Consider the following 18082-nt stretch of genomic DNA (forward strand, 5'->3'; position numbering starts at 1 on the left):
AACGGACTAGTAGGCATCGCCCGTCTGTCGAAATCGCTGTGGCGCTCTGGTGCTTCCTTCAGTCGAAATCGCGCTGGCGCTCTCGTGCTACCACCTGTCGGAATCGTTGTGGCGTTCTGGCGCTACCACATGTCGAAACCGCTGTGGCGCTCTGGTGCTACCACGTGGCGGAATCGCTGGGTCTGGTGTTACCACATGTCGGAATTGCTGCGGCGCTCCGGTGCTACCATATGTCTGAATCGCTGTAGTGTTCTGTACGCTAACGACGATGAAGCGGCCGGCAGCAGGTTCTGCGGCGCCAGCGGCCCGCTCTGCCTACCACCGAGCGGGGCGCCCTGCCTATCACCGAGCGGGGCGCCCCGCTAGATAGCGCCTGGCCCGCTGTGAGCGGTCAGATGGGAGGGGGGGGGGGGGGACGGGTGGTCCAGCCGGCGTGCTCAACTGATGCGTCAACTGTAACTGCCCTTACTTTGCTCCGCGGGAGGCTCTTCCCGAAAAGACGAGCATGAATGTGGCGTGACCGAATAATCGTAAAACATAAGTGGGGCGCGGCTAAAAGGAAGTGCACAAAGTGGCTCTACAGTTAGAACGAAAGCTAAACATAACGCATATAAGGCTCGTGGGGGTTGTGCTAACCATTCAATCGTGGTATCAATGATCATACGATCGTTGATGCTATACTGTATGGGGCCAGTGAACCTCGATGTTGGGTCGTCGTGAACCATTCTAACCGTTGGCCGTTTAGAGATTAAATTCATGCGCTCACGTTATAACTTCCCTGATTATTTTTCAGCTGTGCTTAGTTACAAGTTTGCCAGAAAGCATTTAGGTGATTAATGTGCTGAAGTGTGGACACCTAACATGACCTCTGCATTGGAAATAGCGCTGAAACCGTTTTATTACCATAGCTCTTGGCCCACTGTATATGTCTCTACGCTTTTATCAGCTTCCATCACCATTGGACAACTACAATGATGATTGGCGTGGTGCCTACATCTGCAGTTTAGTTATGCAGTGCTCGTGCCAAGACAGATGACGTGCTTTTTATGCGAGCACATCAACTGAAAAGGTAAAACGTCGCCAGACTCAGGTCAGAGGACCGGATACTGGCCGGAGATCCTCACTGTCTGATGTGATCTGATCCTGATCTGACCTGCTTCTCAGCCTCTGATGTGGTCTGATCCTCACTCTCTAATCCTCGGATACTGACCGGAGATCCTCACTCGTTGAAAAAAAAAACAGCAGCAGATCTTACGCGCAAGGTGACCAGGATACACGCTTTCCAAGCGAAGGTTTTCCGAGCGTAGGTCTTCCGAGCGTAGGTCTTCCGAGCGACAGAATTAACGGTAGTAGGTCTTCCCAGAGTAGGTTTTTCCCGGCGTAGGTCTGTCGCTTGTAGGAATTCTGGTAGTAGGTTTCGAGCGTCTTTGGAGCGTGTGTGTTCCGGGAGAAAGTCTTCCGAGAGTAGATCTTTCGACCCTCACCCTAGGTAAACTATCAGCTACTATTGCCATTATAATGTAAATCGCCCCAGGAATTATGCATCGAACTTGTTCCGAATGGGCAAGGACTAAGATGTCCGCATAGAACTTTGAGTGTCCTGGCACGCACATGTAACTTAATCATGTTACGCACGTGCGTTGACGTAGTACCGGCTCGTATCGTCAGCTCTTCAATTAATTGTTAATGGCATACACCCCTTCCGTCGGGGATAGCAACAGAGAAGTGCCGCTAAACAACTCCCCTCTCCTCTGTCGCTGTCGTCAGCATTGGTCTAAACATCTCTCCGTCGGTCATGTCCGCGTCCAAACACCCTCCGTCGGGCGCGTTGGCGGTGTTGTGCCGCCTCCCCGGAGTATCGGCGTCAGCGCCGCGTCGGCGTCGGCGTCGGCAGCAGAGTGTTGCGTCGCTCGTCGGTGGCGGCACCGCTTGCTGCGGCGCGGTCGGCCGAAGGGAGGGGAGCGCGCGCCGCGAGGGGACCCAGACGGAGCGGAATAATCGGAGCCGGCGGCGTCCTTTGTCGGCCGACGGCAGACGGTCGGCGGGCGGCGGCGAGGGCGGCGAGGACGGCGCGGCGGCGGCGCGGTGGGCTCCAGCCAGCCGTAGGCAGCCAGCAGCACCACACGTGAGTACTCCCGAGCCGCGGCGCGGACACGGCCAGACGCTCGTGGGGAGAGGCGTCGCACCACGCGTACCCGCCTCAGGTCCAAGACCGAGACCTCAGGTCCAAGACCGAGACCTCAGGCCCAGGACCAGGTCCTCAGGCCCAGGACCAGGTCCTCAGGCCCAGGACCAGGTCCTCAGGCCCCAGGACAGCCGTGATTATGCCCACGTTTGCCCTCTTTCTGAGCGGTGCAGTACGCGAGCATCAGTGTAGCGTGAATGGGAGAACACACGGTCCCGTCTTCTGATGGCGCTAGTGATGGGACCGGATGTCTATGCGTGCCTGTTGTGCTCTCTCGCCACCGCCATGACGTGCTTCAGGAGTGATGGTGGAGAACGCTGGTAAGGGTTGATACGGCACAGCTGTCGCGACGAGCGGCCCTCCATGACGGACTGTTGAAATCAGCCCAGTGTCAATGAGCGTTGGTGTGTGCTTTGCCCCTGCCACGGCGTCCTTTGCCTGCGTTGAGGAGTGCCGTTCGAGCGGACCCGCAGTCTGACGCATCCAGCGGGCCCCGAGACTCTCCATCCCCCTGTATGTGCTGGTAATTTGGACTCAGCTATAGAGAAATCTATCGGATTTCCTGTGTGCTTTAGCCATGTTTCCAGGTTGTGTCCGTTATTGTCAAAACAAGAAATATGGTATCAAAGTGGAAAGTCTTGGTAACAGATTTCTGTTAACAACTGACCGTGATCAGCGGGGATCACTTTCCAGCATGCGTCACATTAACAAACACCTGCAAATGTTGTACTTAATGCAACACGCGGCACTTTTAGCGCAGCCAGCGTCTGAATAATGCGAATTGCGCTTAATTAATGTGCACCCGATCGCAAGCTCCACTGGTTTCGCGAAGATGGACACCATATCTGGGGTCCGCCGCCCAACCAATGTGTACTTGTGAAGCAAAAACTCCGGCTACGTTCGTACTACCAGTATAGCTCTGAACAACACCTCGACCTAAGCTCGCCCTTAATTCAGGCTGCGCTCTTTAATGCGCGCAATGCTTTCCACAGCAAAGGGTATGTGGTGAGTGTTAGCTGTTCTTTGAACTTGAGGAACACTAAAATCTGTTTAAACTTGGGTAGGGCTCCAAGCGGCAGTGGGTCTTGTAACCATCAGGGCTGGTGCTTTCTTCGGTAGCGTCTTATTTTAGCAATGCACTACATTTTGCGGCGTTGCTTACGGTGGACAGCATGATGTGGAACGGGGCACGGTAAGTGTAGCATATTATAAGGCAGGCAGGGATACGCAATAACAAGCTACCTCATCCCCTTGTTTTTCGGCATTTTAAGTCCAGAGTTCTTGTTTCAACCTATCGACCTTTCGTGTAGGAAGAGACACTGATTAAACAACGTTGTAGACCAAACATAAGCTCCGTTGACAGTACTCGACGCTTCAAGTTGTGCCTATGGCCACGAATGATCACAAGTGATCACGAGTGATCATAACAAAGGCTACATTTAATGCATCAGATGCTTGCCTCGTGTAGAATGCTGAGTACATATCAAATATAGCATGCGGCACAGATCAGTAACGCATATCGAGCGAGAAATAGAACGAGCTTGGAAACAATAGACATGAAGCTTAAAGGGGAAACAGGAAACATCATACAGTACCGCACAGCTTTCTGCCTTTCGTATACGTTTAATATACGGCGCAAATTCCGATTGCAGTCAATTAGTTAAACTAGGCGCACGTGTCCCATTGCCAGATTCGGAGGTAACGTACCCAATGGGATAACACCACTTGTCACAGCATATCCCGGTCGCCTGTCTGGTGGGGTTGTCTGGTGGAGCTGTATGGTGGGACTGTTCGGCAGATCCCGGGGTGGACCGTCTGGTGGGACTGTAAAGTAGATTCTGATGGGCTGTGTGGTGGGACTGTCTGGCAAATCCTGGTGAGCTGCCTGGCGGGATGATGCATGCGCCAGTGTCACTGTGTCGACAATTAATGAGTAATTTCTGCACTTATCCGTGGGATCTGGCGCCTTGTTTCTGATAGTATAGACTGGCATCAGGGAGGCTCCGATGAATCTCCGTAGTTGTGCGAGGTCGTAAGCCGTGACGCAGCCGTCATGACCGCTGTGATCTCCGCAGCTCTCGGCTTCGACCGAGCCTCAGCGGCGTCCGTCGCCCCAGCAGCCGCGTCCGAGCCATGGCTGCCGACCCGTCAGCGTCGGCGTCGCCGCCGCGGCTGCCGCTCAGCGGTAGCAAGCGCAGCTTCGACATCGCCTTCCTGGTGTCTTCGGCGAGCGAGCCGCCGCGGCGCGGCAGCCCGCCGGCGGCGTCGACCAGCGCCTTCAGCCGCGTGCGGCCGGTCCCTGAGCCGCCGGCGCCGGCGCCAGAGCCTGCCGCCACGCTGCTGCAGCCGCGCGCAGTGCTGGCCGCCAAGCTGGGACTGCCGCCGCGCCTGCCGCTCGGCTACCCGCTGCAGGTGGGCCTCGAGCTACTGCACAAGCCGATGCTGCCGCCGCTGGCCGCCGGCGCGCTCGGCGCCATGCTGCCGGGCCAGAACGTGTGCGCCCTCTGCCGCATCAGCTTCCGTATGACGTCCGACCTGGTATACCACATGCGCTCGCACCACCGCCGCCAGGGCGACGTGCAGCGGCGCGCGCACGAGGAGAAGCTGCGCTGCGCCGTCTGCGGCGAGACATTCCGCGAGCGCCACCACCTGACGCGTCACATGACGGCTCACACGGAGCGCGACGGCGAGGAGGCCAGGTGAGGCCCCGCACGCAGAGGCGGCCTCTCCTAGGTACAGCCGAGGTCTAGACGCCGCTGAGGTCCGAGGCCTCCGAAGGTGCCGCTTACGTCCACAGACGTCGCTGGGGCACCGCAGAGGTGTCTCGAGGTGTGATCTCAGAGGGCTACGAGGCTTTTTGTGCGGCGATCTCCTAGAGATGCGTCAATGTCCGGTGACCTCCCAGGGACGTGGTTGATAACTCGCCCACGATATGGCGCGGTCACCCTCGTGACATCTGACAGAACGTCGCGTGACAGCCTCTGTCCGATGGGGGACCGACTCAATCTCCGCCGCGTCTAGGCTCCAGTGCCAATACAGACCTGAGCGTTCCCCACAACATCCCAGACCGTTCCAGCCACACCCCTGCACGTCACTTCCGACGTGCCAACCTGAATAGTATCCCGCTCTGAGTAGCGTCCCACTCACATCTCTTCCGGCATCCCACCACTGCACCTGCTCTGCGCGACCCGGAGCGCTCTCAACAGATGTTTGACTCGTCCGAGAGCGTAACCCGACCTGAACGGCTGCTGATGGCACGCTCTGGAGGGGTCGGATCAGACTGAGGATCAGATCAGGCGGATCAGAGGCGATCAGACCGAGGCGCATGAATCAAAGACAGGCCTGAAGTCGCGCAGCGGCACGAGGTAGTGTGGTTCGGAGGACTCCAGTGAGCTCGGTGTATGGTGGCGTTTGAAGTCTCCCGCTCTATCTCCTAGCTGGGATGTGTCGAGTGTCAAGTGCCGGCGATAGCTCGACCACGTCATGCAGAGCCGGCTGAAGGAACCCTATGCCGATCGGTGCTCCCGTGGATGATTGTGCTTCGACTGTATGACACTGTAGGTGCGTCCTCGAGGTATGTTTGCGAATCGCTGGAGCTGCGAGCGGACCCCTGAGTGTTGGCGAACCGCTGGAGCTGCGAGCGGACCCCTGGGTGTTTGTGAACCGCCGGAGCTGCGAGCGGACCCTGAGGTATGTTTGTGAACCGCTGGAACTGTGAGCGGACCCCTGTGTGTTTGTGAACCGCTGGAGCTGCGAATGAACCCCTGGGTGGTCTGTTGTCGATTCACTGATGAGGCTTGTGAATGGAGACATGTGATCACGTATTGCAGACGATGGGTGATACTGCGTTATTGCGCGCTCGGTTGTTCTTAGTTCTAGCTGTGTGCGGAGGGCTAGCTGAAACGACACTGGACGCCCTGCGGTGTTGCTGATGAACCGCTACATTCGCTGGAAGGAGTATTGTGCGATGTGCATGTGACACGGCACGGACGCCCGGTGTGCTCGTGGCTTTCCTGAACTGGCGCATTAAAGATGGCAGTTTTTCGTGGCTAAGCTTATAGGCAATGCCATCAAACTAATTTGAAGACAGCTAGTGTTACACTTTTAGCCTGTTGGTAACAAGAAGGTTGCGGAGTGCTTTGCCGTGCCATGGATTGCGTTTTGAATGTAAGAATAAAAAGTGACTGATGGGGAAAAGGGCGAATGAAGACATTTCATAACGGAGGAAATGACAGAAAAACTACTATTTTTAAGGGAAGACGATACACGCCATCGCGCTTCCTTTTATGGAGCGTTAACGACTGCGGGGACGAATCGGTGCACAGAGGCCATGATACAACCGTGGTTCTAATCTGGGCCCTTCCGCGTAGGATCCAGTGGTGCTAGCGATCTGGCCATTATGCTCAGTACACAGAGACGAACACCACGTGTTTATAAAGACAATTTGTCGGCATGTTTTATCTTCAAGTGGAGCCAATGCCCCTGAGTGAGAAGCAGAAAGCAGAACTCATTTGCGAGTAAGTTACAAGTATTCAAGGCTGTCGTGAGCAGTTTACTGCCCGTGGACGCTTATGGGCAAAATCTACAATTTAAGACACCCTAAAAGAAGTCTCATTTGATTGGAGAGAACTGTTCAACGCCTCTGAAGCCGCCTGAAGTTCAGGAGTCGAAGGGTGGTCGAGGGTGGTTGAAGGGTGGTCGTGGGTGGTCGAAGGGTGGTCGTGGGTGGTCGAATGGTGGCCGTGGGTGGTCGAAGGGTGGTGGTGGGAGTCGAGCACTGATATTTACGGACGAAAACCGTAATGAATGCCGTACGGTAGCGAACCGTAGCGTTAGCGAGGTGAAGGGCAGCTAACTCGTCGCAGTTTGCAATCTATAGCTCCGAATCTGCGCATAGTGTACCCGGATCTCTCTTGCTTGGAAATCACCGCCCTGCCTTCTGAATGCCTTCAGGTCCAGGCCGCTGGCCTCCTGTCCACCTGTGCTCCTTCAGACACAGACCGGTCCTGTCCTGTTTTCCCTGGCGCTGTGAGGCTCGTGCAGATCCGCTCCTGTTTACCGAGGTTCCTTCAGGTACGCGCCGGTCCACGCCTGTCAGTCTGGCTTCTCTCCTGTTTCCAGCTGCAGCGGGCTCAGGTCATGGTTCCACTAAGGTTTTTTCCACTCGGCTCATTCAAGCGCGGACCGGCGCTCTTTTGTAATCAGGCTGTGTCGCACTTATAATGCTCTCACGCTTCTCTCTGTTCCCGGCGGCCCGTCCTGCTTCCTTCAGACGCAGGCCGGCCCGCTCCTGTTTATTTAGGCCCCGAGACGCGCCAATCGCCCTGCATCAACAAATCCCTGATAAAACCAACTGCCAATACATGATTAATTAAGTTGCGCCGAAATGGAAAAGGGCTCCGGGAGCTTTCCCGGGGATTTTTTGGACTGATCCTGATCGCATTAGAGGACAATAGCCAAATCAGCTCAATGTGAGTGGAGGGTGACCAATGCATACAGAGAGAAGAGACACCGCCAGCCCCTGGCGCCAGTGCGCAGAGCATTGGAACGTTGTTATCGCCGCGAAAGCGGGTGATGGGGGAATTTGATACGTGAAACAACTTCAGCGCGTGTAGGAAATCGCGTAAGAGAACTGTATGCATGCACGTGCTGTTATCAACGGCATCTGATAAAGAGCATGCAGTTCGAACACTTCCATCGTGATTTGCATGTGATGTGGTTCACTATTAATGCGCGGACCTTAACATCAGAACAGGCCTACCGACCACCGCGACAAGACAGAGAAAGGATGTTGCTCCTGCTCATGTCCGACACCCCTCTCGGGATAGCCATACTTCACTCCCGACAGAGCCGTCAGTGGCGCTGGGCGCGCTGAGCTGCGTTGGTTTGGCTGAGCTGAGCTGAGTTGGTTGCGCTGGCGGACTGACTATGCCTGCTGACTGTCTGTGTCTGGTGGCGCACCGTGGACTGGGGCTGACCAGGTGGAGCTGGCCTTAGCGGGGCGCCGACGCGGCTGGAACCGACCACCGGCCGGAGGGACAGCCGGCCACACTGCACCGCCGCCAGCCGGAGCACACAAACGGCAGACGGAGCGTGCAGACGGCAGACGGAGCACAAAGACGGCAGACAGAGCACACACGAGGCAGGCAGAGCACATACGAGGCAGACAGAATATAACGGGAGCAAATGTAGCTAACTGTCGTCACAGTCGTACAGATAGAACCCACAGACGCGAGCAGGTCGCACAGACACGAGCAGAGCACTCAGACACGGACGGAACACTCGCAGAAGAGCGGGCACTCAGACACGGGTGGAGCAGCCAGACACGGGCGGAACACTCAGACACGGGCGGAGCACTTAAATACGGGTGGAGCACTCAGACACGGGCAGAGCTCTCATGCAAGGGCAGAGCACTCACACACGAGCGAAGCAGTCAGACACGGGCGGAGCTCTCATACACAGATGGAACACTCAGACACGGGCATGCGACGGCGAATGATGACGGAGAGCGAGCTCTCCGCTGTATTCGGCGATGGCGTGTGTACCGTCACACGGTGCGAACTGCGGGTGGTTTACACTTCGGTGGTAACTCAGTTTGCACGGTGATTTTGGGATGCAGGTTGATTGATGAGCTAGCACTTCTACGGAAAGAAACAGGTTCCTTTGCGTTAAAGCCTCTTGCCTTTTGTAGGACGTATTCCCCAGCTGCCCTGGGTCGGCTTCCACGTCCACCGCCACCGCCCGCTCCGACCCCTTTCTGAGCCAGCTAAAACCAAAATGGCTGCCGGCCTCCGTCCATCACGACTTGGATTTCTGCTCGGAACAGCTGATTTTTCCGTCGACATATTCTTATCTTTTGGATAGATTATCCAGTCCGCACCGCCAAGGGTTCCTCCAACAAAGCCTTCACGCGCCATCTAGCAAATCTTGTGATAAATAGAGGATGGGTAGCCTGCGAATTATGCAAATATACACAAATTTCTTGGCCCAGATTGTTCCGGGCTGAATTAGAAATTCCAAAAATACTGCGGAGGTACCAGCACACGCTGAGGGGGAGGGGAGCCGGGGCTCGCTGCCAGCCGAAACGACAGGCTGTCCGGGACGAAAGATCGCCTGCCAAGCGCGTCCGGGACCAGGCGCAATATCGGAAGTCACATTGCTGAAGGGAAAACATCAAACGCAAGCGATCAGCAGTTGACTATTTAATATATTGTATATGAAATACTGTAAAGGCGTATTCTTGAATGGAATACGCATCGCAAATCCACAATATAGAACCGGGAAACGATCCAGGTGCAAAATATCGACAGAACGGATATTGACTGGGACTTATGTGAAAATTGAGCATTATCAAGCAGGAAAATATTGGCGAGGTAACATGCATCCTCTAACGATGAAAAATAGCGCAATCACATAGCTCGAGGTGGGAGAAGATTGAAACTTAGAAGTCCGTAAACTTCCGACAACTGCAGAATGATACGGATAATAGGTGCGACAGAGGTAATGGTCTGTCATAGTCAGGCTATCATGGCCGATGGCCAAGGCATATTCAGGCATAGTCAGGCTAGAGGCTATCATTAAAATACTGATTAGAAGTACTGTTCATTCATTTAGCGCCGTCCATCACTCGCTAAGTTAGGATAGATTAAGTTTGGTGAGGTTAGTTTAGATTAGGTTGGATTATGTTCAGTGAAATAGGGTATGTTTGATTGGACTATAGGTAGAACAAGCGGGGAACTTTTAAGCTCAGCTGCAAGTTCTATGGAGGTTACCAGCCACTTAAATATCAGGACGGTCACTCATGTCCTCTTCATCTTGGGAGGCAAAGCGTGCTGCCAAGGTTCGACGAGTTGGTATTAAATTTTGCGTTCCCATATTTATCTTGCCGATAGTTAAGCATTTCATGTTTTGCATCATGACAGTGATACCCATCAAAAGTTAGCTCATCCATGTTCGTTTCCAACAGTTTTTCGAAGCATTTCGATTTTTTGTCCACCCTTCGTTGGCAATTTTTTCGACCCGCCCTTGACGCGCCGTCTTTCGCCATGCACCGCAACGTGTAGTTCCCGTTGGTACTGCTTGGGCGCTAGCGTCGCACCTCCCCTTCCCCGGTACGGTCCATCCTTGCTTCACCCAATCGGCGGTCCCTGTGTCCAGCTGTAGCCAGTGTTGTCAGCAGTGTCGGCTTAGGGTGTACCCATGCGCGCGTGCGCGCAGAAGAGCGGCCAAAAACCGAGGAGTACTGCCGAATCGGAATAGTCTGAGGGGCCGGCAAACAGCACGACTTCACGTCTTTGAACAGGCAGGCTTCACAATCAGTAGTAGGTACAGTTTATTGTACAATAATTATACAAAATAACATCGGAAGAATGAATATTATCTACAACCCTCTTACCGTATCGTTCTACAACCATGGGTTAGTGAAGCAAAAACGAAAGGAAAACTTCAGAAGGTAGCTACTTAAAAAATGCTGGTAACACAGCAATACGGCGCGACCAGGGCAATAGAAACATCCCCACTCGTGCGCCCAATACACAGTATTGTCGACGCTGCAGCGGATTCCGCCTACTCCGCGGGCGGGGCGCGCGCCACCGCGCGCGTCTCCCGCGCCCTGCGTCGCCGGTCGCTCGGCCGGCACGCTATCACAAAAGTCGCAAATCAACAACTACGAGAAGCAGCCGGCGCGCGGCCGCCCGCCACTAGCGCCGTCCCACGGCCGCCGGGCGAAGCACTCCACTCGGATTGCCTAAACGCTGGTCACAACACGTCCACCAACACGACATGTACACTACGCACGCAGCCCGGCGCTCACTTAGGTTGCAAAATCTCCGCGCATATCTTGGTGGGGTCCGTCTCCTCGGGCATGAGGTTCATGGCAACTCGGACCTTCTCTTCGGGGAAGAGAGCGGAGAGGTGCCAGTACATCTTGCGGCGCAGCTCGTCCTTGCTCTGCCGCGGGGACGACGGCTGCGTGCCGATCGGGTCAGGCGTGTACCCGGAGCCGAAGCCCAGCACGCCGAACGGCGCGCCACCTGTCGGCGCGACGGTGGCGCTGCTGGGCGGCTGACTGGTGGCGACGTTCGGCGGCGGCGTCGACAGACTGGACGTCAGCGGGTTGGGCTGGAATGGGTTGAAGGTGGCGGTGGCGTGCGCCGCAGACACGGCCGGCCAGCCAGCGCTGGGGCTCGAGGTGACCGGCCGGTGCCAGGGCGACCGCTCGACGAACGGCTCGGCGCCGGCGAACTGGTACTGCTCGGCCAGGCCGGCGTACGCGTTCAGCTGCGGGTCGGACGTGCTGCTGAGCCGCTGCATGCTGAAGTCGTGCGGCGGCGGCGGCGCCAGGCCACCCGCCTGGCGGCATGAGTCCGGTGCCGACGCGTTGCGTGTGACACTGGCGTGCGCCGCCTGGTGCTGGCCGCCGTCCCAGTGCGGCGACAGCAGGTTTCGACTGGCGATCATCTGCTGCTGGCCCAGCTGCGCCTCCAGCTCCAGCACGTAGCGGTCGCGCTGCGCCAGCCGCGGGTCGTACGTCGGGTTCAGCGTCAGCTGGCGCGAGAGTTGCTTGTGCGCGCGCTGCTCCTGGCTGCTCTGGTAGCTTGGGTCGGACGACTTGCGGCACAGCTCCATGTGCTGGCGCACCGCCTTGGTCTGCACGTGTTGCTGCTGCAGATTCCAATGCTGCCAGTCGGCGGCAGCGGCGGCGCCCGACTGGTACGAGGCCGGGTCGATCTGCACCGGCCGCAGGCGCGCCGCGCTCGCCACGTTCTCCATGCTGCGGCTCTTGTTGGCCGCGCGCAGGTGAGCGTCGTCGGCCGGCGGCGGCCGCGAGTCGGCCGGCACCGTGCCCGGCACCAGCGAACGAGTCCGGCTGACAGGCTGCTTGCGCGCGCCGCCGCCACCGCCGGCACCGCCCCCGGCCGACCGCGCCTCGCCCGGCGGCAGACTCAGCGTCTTGTCACGCACGCTCCGACCGCCACCTGCCGGCACGCAGGTTGGGAGTCAGCACATACGGCGGTGGACACGGAGCAGGGGGCTCCACACAGGGCACGAGCGGCAGCCGTCAGAGACTCCACCACGAACAACAAACAGAGGGGACGCGCTGGGACGGCCGACTTCCGACGGCCGGCGACGCCCAGCCAGCGCTCATGCACGCGACGGTGGCCAGGGTTCCACAGCCAGCGTTCATGCACACCCCGACCGGCGACGATGACAGCGGCGGCCGCTTCATCCGCGGCCGTCACATCGGCGCCGTGTTAGGGGCTGCTCACCTGCCGCGCCGTCTCCCAGGCCGCGCCGGACCTGAAGACTCCGCTGCGCGTGCTCCGCCAGCTTCTCCGTCACCGACTTCTGCGGCTGGTTACCGCGTTCCGGGTGGTAGTATTTGCACTTGTTCCCATATGTACATTTCTGCCGGCAGAGGCGGGGCGTCAGCGGCCACAGGGAGCACGACAGCCCCGGCCGCCGCCGGAGCGGCGCTGACCGGCCGGCACGAGGCCGCCGGCTACATCGGGTCGGGCGCGCGCCGCCACCTCCGCGGCGCCCGGACAATGGCCCGGTGGCCATGACGGCGCGACCCGGATCCGGCGGCGCCGCGCAGCCGGACGCGCGACTGGTTTGAGCTTATCGGCGGCGCGGCGACCGGACGGCGGCCGACGGAAAAATCGCCACGGCGCTCTTTTTGCGGTGTCGATGCACGGACGTCGAGCGCTGCGGCGCGGCCTCGAACGCGCCGCTCGCGGCAGGAAAGTACTCACCTTGCCGTACGGACAGAGCGACTCGGACGGGCGCGGACTCTTGCGCAGGAAGTTGTCCAGGGTGGGACCGTTCCTGCCCAGCGGGTCGTCTGGCGGCATGAATCTGAAATAAGAAAGGCCCGGCTGTTAACTGGCGCCCGGGAATCGCGCGTCCGCAGCGCACGTGACATTCCGGACTTGTTTACAGTGGAATGTGACACAGCGACAGCGTTACCGCTGACCCGCTATCTAGGAATGAATCAACATACCGGGAAAACTGTGGGTGGCGTATTCTGTGTACCGCCTGTGCATTCACCGCCGAATAATCACCCTGTCACAGATCGCCAGTCAGTTGCACCGGCCTCACCCGCCACGATACTTCTGAGGCCAGGCGGCTCGCAGCACGTCTACCAAAGCCATACCGCACGCTGCACCTGCCCGCGCTTCTCTACACGCTCCAAGCGACTCAAACGCGAACTCTTTAGGGCTCATACCTGTCATTGGCGAAGGAGTACATGAGGATCCGCTCCTCAATGACCTTTTTGAACTGTTTTTCCTTATGCAGATCTCGGTAGTTGTCATTGGAAACGACGATGCCATCCTGATGCAGCGCCGTCTGCAGAATATACCTGGAAGCGAGCCAGTCGTGTCACGGCCACGGCCGGGGAGCACGGCGCGACACGGCGCCGCCGCCGGCCGGCCCCAACCCGGACGCAGCCGACGCACGTGACCCACAGCACCGTCGATCGGCTGCGCGGCACGACATCCACTCAGCGGCGTCGCCGGCCCGGCGACGCCCAGTGTTCGCCTCGCACGCACGGTCGCCACGGGACGGCCGCCTTTCCGCGCGCGTGATCTCCGGGCAAACCCACACACACGCACACGCAGACAGAGGAGCCTGTGGCGACACACCCACCTGTCGTCGTAGCATGTGATGCGCTTGCCGTCCACCACGCGCGACGGCGTGAACACCAGGAACCGCTCGCGCTCCAGCTCCAGCAGCACCTCCTGATCTGCGGGGCGGCGGAGATGGACCACCGTCAGCAACCCACCCACGAACGGAGACGGGGGCAGCGGCATCTGGTCCGGACGCTACACACGGATCGCTCCCGAACGGCCGACAGGCAGCAGCGCGGCGAGCGGCTTCAGCGGCTCGGCACACGTCAGTCGCGGCCGCGAGACATGCGTCGCACGCGCGGGGGCGGAACACGACTCGAACACGAGCCGCCCAGCCGTATTATACAGCTCATCACTCGTAACCGGCCGAGAGGCACGCTGCGGCAGCGGCGGCGCGACTTTAAAGGCGGCGCCCGGATGCCGCGTCGTGACCCGCGCCTGCCGCACACACGGCCGCCGTCGTGACGTTGCCGGCGGCACGGCGACCTCGGCGCGGCCGTATATGGCGGCTGGCCGGCCGGCGGTGGGGCGCACCGCACAGGGCCGCAAAGGACGCCGCCGGCGGTGCCGGGCGCGTCTGACCGGCCGGCGGCCGACGCTCCGACCCAGCCCGTCTCGTCTGTTCAGCCTCGTGTTGTGCTCTCCCCGCCTGTGCTGCTCCGTCCGAGCCGGCACAGTTCCGTCCGATCCTGCCCAGCCCCGTCTGATCCGTCTGTCGGCGTGTCCCGGCAAAAGCGCCGCGCGCATGCGCACGCACCACCAGCGCAGGCCAGCCCTCACCGGCCACCGCCGGCCGTCGTCCAGTCAGTCCATTTCCGGCCGCGGACCTGCACTCCCCCCTCCCGCCCCTCCCCCCGCCCCTCCTGCAGCCCGCCTGACGTCAGCAGGCGGCGAGGTCGGGTGCCGCCGCCGCGTCTCCAGTACCGTCACGAGCGGCGCCCGCCCAGTCCCGGCCACTCACCTGTGATCGGGGTGTCGGGCCGCGGCGCCTCCTTGCGCCACATAGGCACGAACACGGTGATGCCCTGGTGGCCGCGCGCTCGGAAGTACTCGACGGCCAGCCGGATGCCGCGACACGAGAAGCGCTCTTTGTTGCCGTGGCTGGAAAGGCGGAGAGAGCGCGCGGTCAGCGGCGGCCTTCGCGGCCGGGGGCACAGTTCAGGGTGTCCCGCCGCGCGGAGCTGTCCCATCACGCCGACAACGCCCACGCTGACACGAACGGAGGCTACACGCGGCCGCCGCGTCTGACCTCCCCGCTGCCATATTGTGATACATCTGGTCCGGGCGGCGGGCTTCTACGAAGTCCGAGGCATGTATACGTTCTGCGACTGGTGTAGCTGGTTACTTTGGCGGACATTTATCGCTTAAGGGCAGCACGACTTGACGATAATCGAGTGAACGCTAGCACCATAACGCACCAGTTCGGGTCACGCTCCCCTGATGCCAATCACTGCATCTGCCAGCTACCCGGATCCCGTCCAGCCCAATAGCGGCTGTCCCATTTCTGTCGATTGACGCCCCGTTTATTGCCGCCGTAAGATCTAGATCGGAGTCGATTGGGCAGACCTGCAGACCGGCACGGCGCCCGAGGTCGCCGCCCAGAGCGGTCCGCCGAGGTCACCCGCAGCCGGGCATGACCCCGGCGGCCGTCTAGTGCCGTGACAGGGGCCTGGACTCGGCGGACGGCTGCCGACAGGGGCCTGGACTCGGCGGACCCCTGCTGACCGGGGCCTGGACTCGGCCGACCGTGTCGACCGGGGCCGCTGACCGTAACCCGCAGCCCATCGTTGTCAGTCTCACCGCCGGCCGACCAGCGCTGGTCCCTGGGTAGGGAGCGGGCCAGCGCCGGCGCCGCGGTCTCGGCCACACGGCGGACCAGCGCCGGTTTCTGTCCGGCACAGCAGAGACACGCCGGTGCTCTGATGTCCCCCGCGGTCAGCCGTTCGGCCAGCCTCAGGGTGACCAATTTCACCGGGCCAGCCGGCGAATACCGACGCTTTCAACGTCACCACCAGAACCCTTTCACGGCTAGCAGGGAACCGGCCAAGACGCCCCCTCCCCCCCCCCCCGCCATTCCCCGGTAGATCAGCGACGTCCGACACAGCTCCATGACACCGCGCCGAGCCGTGGCAGGTTCGGACTACGGGTCAGCGGCTGCCGACGTCATCCCCTGTAGGCGTCGGCTGCGACGCGCCGGGACATCCCCGCCTGCGACGTGCGGCGCCGAGCCACCCGCGCGCCGCACGGCACTCCTGTCCCCGCCCGCCGACGCGCGCCGCCACATCCGGGAGCGCCGCGCCGCTGCTCGTCACAAACGACGGCGGCGGCGATGGCGGCGCGTGACTGCCGCGCCGTGACGTCAACGGCGCGCGCGCGCGCGTGTGTGTGCCAGCTGAGCCGGAAGCGGGCAGTGTGTGACGTCAGAGGCCCGGGACCGGTGCGTCTGAGCGAGCGCCGCCGGCTCGGAGGAGCCGGGAGAGGCCAGGCCGCGCCCAGCCGCGCCGCGCTGCTGCCGACGCAGACACGGCGCCGGCGAGCGCGACGCCCCCACCGGCGGAGCCTCACCGCTGACCTGTTCCCCGCTCCGCTGACCGACCCCTTCCAGCCGGAGCGGCACGCTCTGGTGCTGCAGGAGGGATTCCTCCGCCCACATTACACGCCAATGTCGGCCGGCACGCACGCACTAACGTCGCTGCCGCTCAAGCGACCAATTCCACTCAGACGACCGAACGGATGCGTCTGTGCACACAGCCGGAGCCGACATATCGGAGCTTGATGCCCTAATGCCAGTCGGGTGTCGCCGACATGCCACACAGAAGTGCATCAGGTCCGAGACATTCAGACAACGCTGGAATTCCGCCGACTGTTGCAGCTGATGCAAGGTCATCGCTGCCGAGCAGCCGCCAACCTGCCCGAGGAGCGGCCGTCGTCAGCCCTTCCAGCCGACGGTGACGGGTCCGGACCGCGGCCGTCCGTCTCACGTGCCGACAACAGCGTACCGATAGCCCGTCCGGTGACGGCTGGACGCCCAATTGGCGATTTATGGCGCGAGTCCCGAGCGGACGCTGACGGGGGGAGCGTGCGGCTCCACACCCCGACGGAGTGGGGCCGTCCCAGACAGCTGTGTGACCCCCGCCGGCGCCGGCCTGCTCCGCAAATATCGCCGACCTGTGTGGGGCGTAGACGGACGCACCACCAGCGTTACGAGCTCCTGTTCCCCGAAACACACAATCCGTAGCACGATGAGGAGAGGCAATTCGCCCAGTCCATGTTCGCCCCACTTACGGCGATGGCATGCGATATGCATTTCGAGCGCCCGGTGGTTACCCGAGGACAACACCTTCCCGCGGGTCGATTAGAGTCCGCCAGTGCTTACACACCTGCCGACCGGTGCGCCAACACGGCGCCAACACAGGATGTCGCGACGTCGCCAATGTCCCAGTCTCGACTGCCAGTCAGATGACATAGACGACGTAAAGGACCCCAGCGCCAGCCGTCCGACGGGACCAGCCGGCCGGGACCGCGGACCGCCGTGGCGGCTACGTCACATCGCCGCCAACCAAGGGGCCAGCAGGGGAAAAAGTCTTTGCGGTGAGCACGGCTGCCTTATGAAGTCAGCGCCGGCGTCCGGTGCTCAAGACGAGCATCAAGGCTAAATCCAGCCGAACAGGCCTGCCTAAGGCCAGGGGACACCTGGCCGCGCGCCGCCCGCCAGTCCAGCCGGCCACGGACGACACATGGCAGGCTGGGGAGTGCTGAGGGGGGGGGGGGGGCTGGCGGCGCTCGGGACGACCGGTGTCCGTCCACCGCGCCGGAGTGCGGAGTCGAACACAACACCCGTCCCCCGCTGGGGACGATCGCCGTCCGGCCACCACGCCGGGGTGCGGGCCGGGCACAACACCCGTCCCCCACCTCGCTTCAGGGCACGGCAATCGCCAAAGCCTTCGCGCTGCAGGGCGGGGAAACCGAGGGTCGTCCCAGCCGCGGAGCCGAGCACCCCCGTCGCCTCCCGAGAACACGGCCGCTGCCCGGCTCCGCTCGGACCGGTGCGACATCAAACCGCCGCTTAATGCCGGTCACGTTAACGAAGTCGGCTCGGCGGCGGACCCTCCATTCAGTCGGAGCGTCCGTCGCGCCGGCGGGGTGGCCAGGTGTGCCGGCGCCTGCAATCTGGCGTGACATTGACACACGTCGGCCGCCGGCCTCATATCGCGCCGACCGCCGCCGACTCAGCGGCTGGCCGCGCTGCCAGAGGCCGTACCGACGA

General features: G+C 60.6%; 2 protein-coding genes across 2 annotated transcripts; one reads left to right on the plus strand and one right to left on the minus strand.

Annotated features, from left to right (window-relative positions):
* The first annotated feature begins 4318 nt into the window (after positions 1-4318).
* LOC119100191 (PR domain zinc finger protein 8) lies at positions 4319-6372 on the plus strand. Its single transcript, XM_037223301.1, has 2 exons — positions 4319-4411; positions 4532-6372. Exons 1-2 carry the CDS (start codon positions 4319-4321, stop codon positions 4886-4888), a joined length of 450 nt encoding a protein of 149 aa, XP_037079196.1. The 3' UTR covers positions 4889-6372.
* A 4621-nt stretch (positions 6373-10993) lies between these two features.
* On the minus strand, positions 10994-15600 carry LOC119100192 (uncharacterized). Its single transcript, XM_037223302.1, has 9 exons — positions 15584-15600; positions 14777-14916; positions 13835-13931; positions 13413-13547; positions 12940-13042; positions 12454-12592; positions 12104-12162; positions 11699-12061; positions 10994-11659 (listed from the first exon to the last, which is right to left on the minus strand). Exons 1-9 carry the CDS (start codon positions 15598-15600, stop codon positions 10994-10996), a joined length of 1719 nt encoding a protein of 572 aa, XP_037079197.1.
* Positions 15601-18082: the final 2482 nt, after the last annotated feature.

This window comes from Pollicipes pollicipes, unplaced genomic scaffold, assembly GCF_011947565.3.
Source record: "Pollicipes pollicipes isolate AB1234 unplaced genomic scaffold, Ppol_2.1 Scaffold_4881;HRSCAF=5763_pilon_pilon_pilon, whole genome shotgun sequence".
In the NCBI taxonomy this organism is placed as follows: Eukaryota; Metazoa; Arthropoda; class Thecostraca; order Pollicipedomorpha; family Pollicipedidae; genus Pollicipes; species Pollicipes pollicipes.